Source organism: Podospora bellae-mahoneyi, chromosome 4, assembly GCF_035222275.1.
Source record: "Podospora bellae-mahoneyi strain CBS 112042 chromosome 4, whole genome shotgun sequence".
NCBI lineage: Eukaryota > Fungi > Ascomycota > Sordariomycetes > Sordariales > Podosporaceae > Podospora > Podospora bellae-mahoneyi.
The window spans coordinates 329,718-341,779 of NC_085883.1; the positions used below are offsets into that span (position 1 = coordinate 329,718).

The 12,062-nt window shown below is 54.4% G+C and overlaps 4 protein-coding genes across 4 annotated transcripts; all 4 read right to left on the reverse strand.

Annotated features, from left to right (window-relative positions):
- Window positions 1-404: 404 nt before the first annotated feature.
- Window positions 405-1,945, reverse strand: QC761_400920 (uncharacterized protein; the record flags this gene model as incomplete). The annotated part of the gene is made up of 2 exons (XM_062878375.1): window positions 1,103-1,945; window positions 405-1,042 (listed from the first exon to the last, which is right to left on the reverse strand). Exons 1-2 carry the CDS (start codon window positions 1,596-1,598, stop codon window positions 405-407), a joined length of 1,134 nt encoding a protein of 377 aa, XP_062731794.1. The 5' UTR covers window positions 1,599-1,945.
- A 1,472-nt stretch (window positions 1,946-3,417) lies between these two features.
- Window positions 3,418-6,864, reverse strand: QC761_400930 (uncharacterized protein; the record flags this gene model as incomplete). Its single annotated transcript, XM_062878376.1, has 2 exons — window positions 5,876-6,864; window positions 3,418-5,580 (listed from the first exon to the last, which is right to left on the reverse strand). Exons 1-2 carry the CDS (start codon window positions 6,155-6,157, stop codon window positions 3,418-3,420), a joined length of 2,445 nt encoding a protein of 814 aa, XP_062731795.1. The 5' UTR covers window positions 6,158-6,864.
- A 556-nt stretch (window positions 6,865-7,420) lies between these two features.
- Window positions 7,421-8,218, reverse strand: QC761_400940 (uncharacterized protein; the record flags this gene model as incomplete). Its single annotated transcript, XM_062878377.1, has 1 exon — window positions 7,421-8,218. The coding sequence occupies one exon, from the start codon at window positions 8,216-8,218 to the stop codon at window positions 7,421-7,423; it is 798 nt and encodes a 265-aa protein (XP_062731796.1).
- A 782-nt stretch (window positions 8,219-9,000) lies between these two features.
- On the reverse strand, window positions 9,001-11,921 carry QC761_400950 (uncharacterized protein). Its single transcript, XM_062878378.1, has 4 exons — window positions 10,472-11,921; window positions 10,384-10,417; window positions 10,176-10,324; window positions 9,001-10,110 (listed from the first exon to the last, which is right to left on the reverse strand). Exons 1-4 carry the CDS (start codon window positions 10,539-10,541, stop codon window positions 9,044-9,046), a joined length of 1,320 nt encoding a protein of 439 aa, XP_062731797.1. The 5' UTR covers window positions 10,542-11,921; the 3' UTR covers window positions 9,001-9,043.
- Between the last annotated feature and the right edge of the window lie 141 nt (window positions 11,922-12,062).

Consider the following 12,062-nt stretch of genomic DNA (forward strand, 5'->3'; position numbering starts at 1 on the left):
GTAATCGACTTGGCGAACCCGATGTATCGGTTCAGTGTGGTTCCTGGCATGAACTAGAGTCGCAGTCAGATAGCAAGTCGTTCGATGACTGAATCAAGGGTTGGGCCAAGGCGGCAATCGCAACATCGGACCGTCCCGGCAGCATCGTTTGTCGATCTGATGCGCGTGTGTGCTGGATGGGTCAGGGGTAAAGATTTGAAGACTCAAGCCAGCCCGCCTCTGTCATGGCTTTGACGTCCGAAAGGCTGCTGATTTCATTGTTCGTGGGACGGAACTGCCATGTGAAAGTTCTCTCAGTTATTTTGATCTCGGCTCTTTCTATCCCGTCAACCTCGCTCATGATTGCCCAAACTCCGACCTAATCCTTTTCTGAACCAAGCCACTGTCAGTGTGTCCCCGTACAGTCACCTCTCTGGTGGATCGATCGAATAGCCACAAACACGCTGACGTCTCTCATGAAAATCCCGATAGATCCCGTTCCAAATGTCCCTCTCGACGCACGACTCCACGCCGCCCTTGTCGCGACATTTCGGCTCGAGCCTCTGCCGCAAGTCCTCGGCCGCCCCCAGCCATGGCTTTGGTAGCGGCCAATCCGAAAAGTGCAAGTATTTCGCCTCGTTAAACACCTCGATCGGGTCCCACTCCTCGCGATCACTCCCCAAGTACTTGGCATGCTCGCCATCCTCCCAACGAAACACCTGCGTCAGCAGAGCATACCGTCTGTGTGGGATCACCATGGCACTATCCTGGTACAATGTGTTGAGGATCTCCATGTCATACTCGTCCTCACCGCCCTTGTTTGTGGCGTCCAACACTCTCTCAAACTCTTCCGCACTTGGCTCGACAAGCAGGATATGGGACGCTAGCTTCTTTTCCTCGGGATACAGCCAATATGCCCGTGGCATCGCGACTGGAGACGGCGGAAGGGTGAACAGCTCGTCTACAGACCCCAACAACACAGCATCCGAGTCCAGCGATAGAACCCTAGAATACTGTGTTTGGTTGAAGGCCAGAAGTTTGGTGAAGGACTCAGCCCATGTGGCTGGAAATGCAGTCAGTTAACATTTGAACAAGGGGTCTCTTGTCGAGCGCGACAACATACAGTCCGCTGTGGCTCTATGCTGCACCGATACCGGTACCAACTTGACGTTGAAGTCATCCCTCGCCTTGTTCAGCAGCTCGATATCATGACGCTTCCCGCCTTTCCCCCTCCGTGCACCTTCAGAAACCTCAAGGTTGAACATCCCCTCCGGGTACATCATCACACGATCCGCCTTGCTGCCAAGCTGATGCAGCTGCCCGAAAAGCATGACCGAGTTGCAGAGGTAGTGACTGTTGGTTACGTATTGAAGATAGGCGAACTTGGACCAGTCGACCTCATCTCCACGAACCTCCTTCGGCCCCTGATCGTCTGGAGCTGCGACCGAGTTTGGCGGTGGCTGTTGCCCGGCGTTCCATTCCGCTGCCGCCCCCCTCTGGCGCGCAAGGAACAGCAGCAGGGCGCAAGTCAGCGTGAAGGCGACCCAAACCCGCGCCCGCCGAGGAGAAAACAGACCGCTGATGCTGGGGCCCATGGTTGGGGAATTTGTTACAATCATGGTGAACGAGTGACGACCGAACGACAGCCAGTTTTTCACCCCAAGCTCCCACTGTCAATACCCTCCTTGTTGTCGCGCAAAACAGTGGATTCTATCCTTCTCCCAACTTCATGATCCTTGGCGAGGAATGGGAACGGAAGGGCGGCGCCTAGGTTTTGTGTGCTGTCACGGAGGAAAATCCGAAATCTCGAGCGAAGCGGCCATTCCTCACATTTTTGAACACTAACCCCTGACAGGGGATGCCCATGGTTCTCCAGCCCAATAGTTGAGTGGGACAATGATATTGACGTACTATCCTGCATTGAGAGACTCAGCTGGTGAGCTGCCGTTGGAGGCGTGGCTGGCTGATCTTGCCAATACTTGAGCCGCTTCGGGTATAGTGACCTGGGGGAAATATCCGAATTATGAGACAAAGTTGAACTTTTTTGGTGTAATTATGAATGAAGATTTTTTTGTGTGGGGGTCAGCTGAGGTCTGGACCGTTTGGTTGTTGACGGGTCTCGTATCCGGGTTGTGTCTACCGCACACTGTGGACAAACATTGTTGATGCTGCAAGACGCTGAATGAGGGGAGGGCTTGTCGTCAATATGGAAATAGCGTCCACACAAGGAATTGCGAGATTCTGGACATCTAAACTTGAGAGTGCTCAACAATGTTCACTGTTGGGTATCTTCCAACTTGCTCGTATCAAGGGATTATTGATCTCTCATGTTCTGGTCGCAAGGTTTCTATTCCATCCAAACCGATGTTGATGGGCACCGAATTCCTCCCTGGCGTCTTGAACTAAAAATCCAAGGTCATAATCAAAGTCCAAAGACCAGTGATACCTAAGGTGGTCTTAATCTTGGTCAAAATCTTGGTTGTTACCTAGTAGCCAAGATCTGCTCAAGGTCATACATACATATCTTGGGTCTTGGCTAAAGTCAAAATCATGGTCTAATATTTAGTCAAAGTTGTGGTCTACATTCCATGGTGTCTTTAGTCCCGGTCTTAGCCTTAGTCAAAAGTGGTAGTCAAAAGTCAAAAATCAAGCTCTTAGTCCGAGACAAAGTCAGGTTTCCCAAAGTCAAACCCAAAGGAACACCCCACATCAAAAAACACACGTAGCACATCTCCAACCTCCCAACATACCATCAACATCCTCCCTCTCCCCCAATTCATCGATAGTTTTCACACTCCATCTCACACAATCACAACACGACAACTCTCTGGATTAAACTCGATATGATCCCTTTTCAATTCCCCCTTAACTATGCCGCTTTCTCTGCCTCTGAACATCTCCAGATAATGATTACAACAGGTGTAGGGGTAAAGAATACTCCTCCTCCCATCTCCCAAGCAAAAACAAAAAAGTAATGAATGTCAGTCCGACCAGCCCGAATATATATACACATTTCTTTCTTCTTCTTCCTTCCTCCCCAGTAAAAATCAAACTTCTTCCATCAAAGGGGGTATAGTATACACCATGCAAGCCAACTATCCTATCCATTCCATCATCACTCAAATCACCCAACTCAATCCTCCAATCCAATGGCTATGCAACTTTGTTGAAAAACCCAGAAACCAAAAAAAAAAGAGAAAAAAAAAAGAAAAAGCCACCCTAATCATCCCCTCTTAGCAACATATCTGTTGAAACAGGCCCTCCGAAAGCACGCCTCGGATATCAGGCTCTTATATACACTCCCTTCCCCCTTCCCGCCCCAATCTCCTGCCCCGTCCAAAAAAATCATACCCCCCTTTCCAAATATAACCCCCCAAAAACTCCTTTATGCAATGCAAAAAAAGTAGAAAAAATAAAAAAATAAATAAATAAATAATATCACTCCTCCACCATCGGCTCCAACGCCTCCCTCAACCCCTCCTCCACAGCCCCCAACCTGTCCCCCTCCAAGCAAACCTTGCTCGTCGGCCGCCTCAAAACCTGATGCTTAGCCCAATACTCATTAAACCCCGGAATCACCCCCTTCTGGTTGATCCCCGTGCCCCTAAAAGTCCCCGAAGAACTCACGCTCCCCTCGGGACTCTTGGGCACACTAGAAACCGAAACCGTTGGGCTCGTCACCGCAAACCCAAACGCCGGAATCGCCGTAGAAGTTGCAATCAAAGTAGGCGGCGGTGGTGGTGGCGTCGCAACAGGAGACGTAGGCGCAGTGTTCCCCCCCCACGGCCTCCATGAAACCAACCGCCCCAACGCAGAAGGCGTCCTCCTGATCCCTGGGTGCAATCGTTCGTTGCCCGACCGTGTGGGCGTCGACACGGTCCGATTGGCAGGTTGCCTCACCTGATTCGCGAGGTTACCCATCAAAAAGACGCTTCCCCTCTTCCCATCACTGCTCCCACTCGTCAGGGTAGGTGAAGCAATAACCTCGCTGAGATTCGTCCCCGCAGCGCTCAAACCCAGGGGCTTCAACGCCAGCTGACTCGGTCGCGCCTGCAGCGTGTGAATATCCATCCCGTTGGACAAGGACATGATGGATTCCTGCGAGGTCACACGGCGTAACCTGCCACCCGGGCGTTGTAATACTTGCGAATCAAAGTGTTTGGAGTGTGGCGAGATGAGATCCCCTGCGTCTGTGCTGCCGGCGTCGGAGTAGGTCTGTGTCTCGTCATCTTGGACGCGTCTCGGAGTGCTGGGAGAGCGCTCGCCGCAACGGACAAAGTTGGTCAGCGGGTGTGGATTGGTTGGTGGCGGGCCGTTCCAAGTAGAGGATGCGTCAATCGGAAACATGGACCACTCCGAGGTTCTCTTTCGATGCGCGGTCTTCCATGCTGGTGATGTTGGATCCAAGCTTGTCGTGGGCGATGTGGGGTAAGAAACGTCAACCATGCGGTCAAATACGGAATTGCGGTTGTTGGACGACCGTGGGGAGCTGATCTCTGACGAATGTCCAAACTCTGATGGGTTCTCGTCATCTTGTCGAGACCAATGGTGTTCTGAAGGTGTTGGTGGCTCATGGTTCCCATTCACGGGACCCCGATGCCATATTATGGACGATGTGACGGGTGATGAAGGGGCAGAATACATCTTGGGTGGAGTGAAGGTACCAGATGATATCCCTTGTCGCTTCTTTCTCATCCTCTTGAGTTCCTGCTTGTGGGTGACGTGGTAATGGTGGTGAATATGTAATTGCTGCGTGACTCGAGGCGGTGGCTGCTCGTGTCCCTCCAGCTCGGCTCGGAGTGACTGGGACGAGGTGCCGGCTTGTGGCGTTTCTTCCGCAGGTGTCTCGGGTTCTCTCTCGAAATCGTTTGGCGGTGGTGCTGGCTGGTGACACAGCAGCTGCTCCCGCAGCATCTGAATCTCGTCGTTGGAGTTGACCAGCATCTCGCGGAGTTCGGCCATTCCCAGCTGCAGGTTGGCGTTGTCCTGCAAGAGGTCGCGCACAAAGTGAGACACGACGTTGCCGCTGTTCTTACTATCAGTCATTGACCTTACCGCGGCAGCGCCCTTGAGTCTCCCAGCTGCTGTGTTGAGCTCCTTCTCCATGAGACGCTGCCTTTCCATGCGGCTGATGACTTCAACATGTCGTTCTCGATCCTCCCTCGCCTCTTTCTCCATTCGTTCCAACTGTGCTTGCAAGTCACTGAGCCCCTTCTCAGCTTGTTTCCAACGGTGTATGGCCGTCCGCGCCTCGTCTTTCGTGGTGATGACGGCGGCCTGTAGCGTGGCTTGTTCCTCCTCCAACAGTTCAATCTGCCTCTCCAGACTGGCCGCTCGTTGCGCTGCGCTTTCGAGCCGTCGCACCTCGCGCTGTGCATCCTGTAGCGTCCTTTCCAAAAATTCTATCTTTGTGTCTGCATCCTTGACAGTATTGTTCAGGTGGTCCAACTCGTCTCGTAGATTGTGGTTGTCGTGATTGACCTCGCGGTTTTTTCGTTCGAGTTCAGCGTTTTCGGCTTCGAGCTGTTCAATTCGGGCGTTGAGCTCGGCTCTGTCCCTCTCTGCAGAGGCCATGTACGCTTCGTGGCGGGCGAGGAGCGTCTGGAGCGACCATGTTAGCGTTCGAGAAGGGAAGTAAAGGTCGAGTTCAAGTTCGAGTTCGAGCTCTGGGTCTGGCTCCTGCGTCAGGGCTGTCTCGTCTGGGTCATCCATGGTGGTGTGCAGAAAAGAAACGAGAGATTCTCTTCAGCAGGCATAGTTGGCAACATGACAGACACGTACACGATGACCACTCAAAAGACGGCAGCAGGCACACACAAAGGAAACCAGAGGGTGAAAGAGAAGGTGTCACAGTGGAATGTGGCGGGAAGCACGAAAGGGAAACCGCACAACGTACCTGCCCCATCTTGGCTGCCGCGTGGACATCCCGCTCGACGCTCAGGAGCACCGAGCAGTTGTGTCTCAGATACACACAGTCTTCTCTCCCACAGCAGCACCGGATGTCATCGCCCGGCGGCGAGGACCCGACGACGTCGACGATGCCCATAGTATTATCAGTAGTGTCGTCAGTGCCTGTGCCTGTTCCCGTGCCTGTGCCTGTGTCTGTGTCTGTGTCTGGGTCTCTCGGCGGCGGGGGAGGCTGCGGCGGATCGGAGTTTGGGTAGGGGCTTGTTGCCATGCCAGGTTTATACGGGAACAGGTGGAAGGCGGTAACAGTGTGGTGGTGGTGGTAACGGGGACGACAACGCAAATGCTACTCGTAGCAGCATAGTCGCTACCGCGCTTTCGGATCGGGATGACAGGTGCAGGTGTCCTCGAGGGTGGAAAAAGAGGCGAGTGTTGGGCAAGGAGGTTCCCCGGGCGCGGCAGAAAAGCGCATGGATTGAGGTGAGTGGGTGTTTGACAGGCTCTGACACGGACAGGCGATGGCTTCAGCGATGTTCCCAGGCCTGCTGTCTGTAGTATATTGATCAACTCCCAATGGAATGAATAATTACCCGCTGGGCTCCCAAGCAACCGGTGGAGTCCTCTGACAACGCTACCCGCGGCCAGGGGCGGTCAAAAAGACTATCGGCGCTATCAGTGCGCTAGCCGGGTTTTCGCTCCGGTCCGTCAAAGCCAAGACTATTGTGGGTGATGCTGTCACGATGGACCAGACACATAACGAAGGTGGATTGACGGGTGGTGTTGTTTGTGACTGGAGGGCTGGATGGAATATGAGGAGAAAGGGCAAACAAGGAATTCGACAGCGAGTCTCGAGGAGGTTGGCAATGCCAGCCAGCCAACCCCTTACAGCCAATGGCTTCTGTTGGTTCCGGTGTAATGGCCCTCCAATGGCCCTGACCCTGACCGCGACCGCTACCGCAACCGACACGTGCGACCCGACCGCGTTCTGGAAGGGCAGCACAAACACCGACAAGACACCAGCGCCAGGCACGGACCCACTCTCCCATTTCTCGGCTGCATCCCCCTGCCCTGTCGATGACGGAACCATTTCTGGAGGGGACATCCCCCCCACATTTCATCCACATTCTGCGCATTCCACAGCGAAGAGAAAAATCTTTGTGCATAAGGGGCGTCATCTGGACGTGCATTATTCGCTGGATCAATTCCCAACTCTCCACTGCGCGCATTCAGAGAGAATTTCTCGTTTGCTGGCGACAGCGACGTTGGTGTTGGGTCCATCAACGGTGAGGAGAAGGAAGCCAAGAGCGGTGTGGCCTCGGGTCCATCCATGTAAGGTGAGCTGGCCAACACCGAGGTCTCCATGACATGAATATCTTTTTCCGAATTCAAGACATTCATTCAGGGTCCATTGTCTTTCAGGACGTTAATAATATAACACTAAACGAGACCACCTGTACAACCTCCACCCCTGTGATAGCTGCCTCCAATATGGGGATATTCAACGCCCACCTGAGCAATCCCATCCATCCGCCCATCACTGCAAATTCACAAACAACCCCCCATCCACCAGCACTTGCGCCCCAGTCACATACCCACTCAACTCCTCACACGCCAAAAAAACTGCCGGCCCCGCCACGTCTCCCGGCTCTCCAACCCTCCCCAGCGGGATCCTCCCCTCCATATACCTCAGCTTGTCTCCCCCCGCCCTCAAATCCTCCTCATTCAACTGCGTCCTCACCGTCCCCGGCAATATGGCATTAGCCCTGATGTTATACTTCCCCAGCGCACACGCCGCACTCTGCATCAGAGACAACACCCCCGCCTTGGTGGGTGTGTAATGCGCTTGCTCTGCCCCCCCGACCAAGGCAGAGATGCTCGATATCCCGATGATCGACCCTCCCTTTGGCTCCTGAGTCGCCATTTGTCTCGCCGCCGCCTGGACAAGATAGAACGCTCCGTCGAGGTTGGTCCGGACGGTCTTGTCAAAGAGGTCTCGGGTTATGTCGAGGAAGGGGGTGAATGTGCAGACGCCTGCGTTGGAGACGCAGATGTCGAGGCGGGAGGTGTGGAAGGTTTCGAGGGCGAACTGGACGAGGGCGGGGCCGGTGGTTGGGTCGCGGACGTCGCCGGGGAGGTGGGCTATTTTCCCGGGGAGGGAAGAGGCTTCGGAGAGGAGGGAGGTGAGGTGGTCGGTGTCGGAGGGGAGGTTGAGGTGGTTCACGGCGACGTTGCAGCCTTGGGCGAGGAAGGCGAGGGTGATGGCGCGGCCTATGCCTGTGGTGCCGCCGGTGATGATGGCTGTTCTGTTGAGGAGGAGGTTGGTGGCGGGCATGGTGGGTGGTCACAACCAGGTGTCGGAAAGGTGAGGTGGTCGTGGGAAAGGTGAGTTCTTGGTGTCAAGAGCAAGCAAAGGTGAGCTGTGCCGTGACACAACCTTCAACGATCAACCTATGTCATACCTTCCATCTTGACACGCAAACCCACGAGGGGGTCGCTGCCATTCACACAATTATCCCGTCCGGCTCGCGGGGTAAATTCCCAGATGCAACCTCTCCCCTTGACCTCCATTCTCTCTAGAGCACCATATCTCACATCACCGCAGCCTTGTCCGCGGTGTCTAACAACAATCTCATCACACCCTCTGCAAAGCCCCCAAACAACCACTTACCTCATGTCAGGAATAATGCTCGCGGTACAAAATCAGATCCCATATGAAAGCTGACAATCACCCCTGCCCCTGTGCCTTATCCTGGATCCACATCCCCCCTCTGCCCCACCCCACAGCTCGGGGTTAAATACAGCGAGGTGATGATCCGACTTGGACACACAAGAACCTCCTCTTCCTCACATTGCATGAATTTTGGAGACACACGGCACAGAGTATCCGGATACCTGGTTGACCTTTTGTTGGGCTGTATTGTTTCATGATTTGAGGGAAACATCAACACCTTCACGACGGTTGATATGACGTCAGTACAACGGGCTTGCGGGATCATGCTTGCCAGTGGGATGGAAGAGATAAACAAAACTGATATTCAAAACGGTAGAATAAAACGCAGACAACAAAAAAAAAAAGAAAAAGAAAAAGACATATCCAATGTCTAGTACCCCCAAGATAAACTCCTATCCAATCATGTAGCTCTCTGCCGTGAGGTGGTCAAGCCTTGGCCTTCCCAGCCAACTCCCCCTCCACGTGGCGTCCATTGACACCATTAACCTCCTTCTTCTCCTCACACACCGGTGGGGGTAGCGAATTGGTAGGAATAGCCAGCAGATAAGTACTCGGAACCAGCTTCGCCCTCGCAACCGGGTTCAGCGTCAGCCCGAACCCCGGCTTGTCCAGATCAGCCGCCGTCAAGAAACCGTTGGTGGGGATAGGCTCGTCCACAAACAAATCGCCAAACACGGGCAACACGCTCTTCCCGTCGGGCGAGTTGGCCAGGTACTCCTGAAAGGGGGTGTTGGGCTGGCTGATGACAAAGTGGTAGCTGTACGGCCCGCTCGCGTGGGGGACCACGGGAATATCATAGGCCGACGCCATTGCGGCCACCCTGAGCAGCTCCGTCATGCCGCCGAGCCACATGACGTCTGGCTGGATGATGTCCAGGTTCCTCCCCTCGATCAGCTTGCGGAACCCGTACCGCGAGTACTCGTGCTCGCCCGTGGTGAACTTGATGGTCGGGTGGGCGCGCTTGATCTGCTCGAAGCCGTCCGTGTCGTCGGGGCTGAGGCACTCCTCCCACCAGTTGATGTTTAGGTCCTCGCACGCCTTGGCAATCTCGATCGTGTAGGGCACGTTTAGCGACATGTAGCAGTCGACCATCAGGGGAAAGTCCGGGCCGACTGACTCGCGGTGCTTGCGGAGGAACTCGACGTTCTTCTTAAGGCCGACGTGGCCCTCTTCGGGGCAGTAGGGGAGAGGCACTTTGGCGCCCCAGAAACCCATTTTTTTGGCGGCTGGGGGGTCTGGGCCGGTGCAGTAAAAGTCGATGCGGTCTTTGGTGTTGCCGCCGATGAGCTTGTAGACGGGCTCGCCGCGGATCTTGCCGAGCAGGTCCCAGAGGGCGAGGTCAATGACGGATATTACGGCAACGGGGAGACCTTTTCTGCCATAGAACATGGACGCTCGGTACATTTGCTCAAACAGGTGGTTTGTGTTGCGAGGGTCTTCTCCGATCAGGAAGCGCTCAAAGTGCTGATGGACGAGCCAACACGCTGGAGGGCCTGCATTTGAAAACAATATCAGTCTCCATTTCCGGTGGGAGAAAAGCGGGCAGTGTTGACATTACCACCAAAGCCAGTTGCAAAGCCAACTGTTCCATCGCTGGCCTCAATCTCGACAAAGAACGAGCCGAGAACATTGATACCCCAGCTCGTCCGTGATGCCCGGTACTTCTCCCATCTTGAGCATGGAGTAGAAATTGGACTGTCTATGAGCCTGGACTGAAGTTAGGAAATGCTGCCAAGGTGCTGGCTTTTTGAAAGAAAGCACCTCACCAATGACCACCTTTGACATTGTGGTAATCGCCACCTGCAATCTGGTTAGCCAGCCGTTTTGTCTCAACCGTTTGGGGATTCCACATACCTGAGCCCACACCGCCGATCACGAACGATCGGATACTTTTGATGGTGGGGAACGCTTTTACAGACGCCATGGTGTCAACGTCTTTTTGGGTCCCAGATAATGACAGAGGTGGATCGTAACGGCGGGAAGCAAGCCTCTGGAGAACCAGTCCCAAGTTATATGCGGTCCAGATGCCTACCTAGCGTCAACGTCTAGTGTCTGATGGCTTGGCATGTGGGGGATGGTTGATGTGAAAAGGGGAGGAATTGGGAGGATAAGGCTTTCTTATTATTTCTCTCTACTTGGCTCTGTCAACTACGTAGCCCCGGACAGGTCCCTGTGCGGGGACAATGCATGTCAAGGGGCAAACAACGTCCTCACCAAAGGGGCCAAAGACAGATAGCACTTGGGAAAATAGTGAAACCGGTCGGGTTGTGATGCCCCGATGATGGCGACATATAGACAAGTAGCTCTATTGTTCTCAGATAAGCATCCGGGAACGTGGGCCTGGCCGTTCGCTCTGATCCGAAGACAAAAGACAACCTCAACCCCACCTTTGGCATGCACATGGAGGGATGCTGCCAGGGAGCAGAGGCGGATTGGTGGATCACCGTGTAGGGCCATTGGGGTATTTCGCGCTAGGGCTATCCGAAGGCGTCACAGTTTGTTGTTGGTCCGGACGGGTGATGGGCACCGGGTGACGGGTCACAGCTCGGTGGTGGTGGTGGTGATGTGGACGGGGGGAGGATTATACCCTTTTGGTCAAGGGCTGCCGCGACCAACATGGAATCCCGCGTCTTCCGTCGACAACATGTCGGAGGAGGGCTCGAGGGCCATCCTGTCTATGCCAGTGTGCGGCAAAGATGCCACGGGTTTCTTACTGTCGTACTCTTGTGGATAACTGCGGCATGCTGCGGTGGCCGGTCAGTCGAGGTGCTACTGTGGCAGATGATGCCATTGGACCCAGAGCAGCGGTTCGGTTCAAGCTTGCCGTTGGGCTCTCGATATGAACGATGTGAGAGAGTCTGTCAGGCGCAACGACTTGGGGTAGCATCGCCCCGTCTTCACCGCATTCTCTCGCTGCGTCGACTGCACACTGCACACTCTGCAGCCCGGCTGCAAGTGATTCCATTTGGGTTTGTGTAGCATTCCGGTCATGCTGATAAGCACGTGGGACCGGGTGCGAAGGGCTTCTCGGACTGGTCATAATGATGGTGGTGGGACGAACGCCATGAAGGATTCCCTGATTGTCGTCGGGTCTCTCTCTCTCTCTCTCTCTCGAGCAAACACCAACTCCTCCTGCCACTGAAATCTGATGTGTCAGTTGCCCCCAATCAATGGATATCTCGAATCCTTCCGAGTTCACCTCGCGTGTTTCTCGTAGCTGACCACCTCCATCCTCAAGACAACGGAAAGCGGTGAGCAATGGATGACATGACATGAGATGTGAGATTGGACAGCTTGACAGCCCTAACAGGCGTTGGAGTCTCATAGCAACACCATCTCGTCCAGCACAACCTGGAAGAGGTGTCAAGAAACAGCCCGCTGGGACACCGGCTGCTTGTGCTGTGCGCCTGTGCTACCCCACCCCCCACAATTCTCCACACAGGGC

Coding starts and splice junctions, on each gene's coding strand:
- QC761_400950 (XM_062878378.1), bottom strand. CDS start 10,541: ATGGCGTCTGTAAAAGCGTTCCCCACCATCAAAAGTATCCGATCGTTC. Junction 10,418..10,471: donor GATCGGCGGTGTGGGCTCAG/GTATGTGGAATC, acceptor ACCAGATTGCAG/GTGGCGATTACCACAATGTC. Junction 10,325..10,383: donor AATGTCAAAGGTGGTCATTG/GTGAGGTGCTTT, acceptor ACTTCAGTCCAG/GCTCATAGACAGTCCAATTT.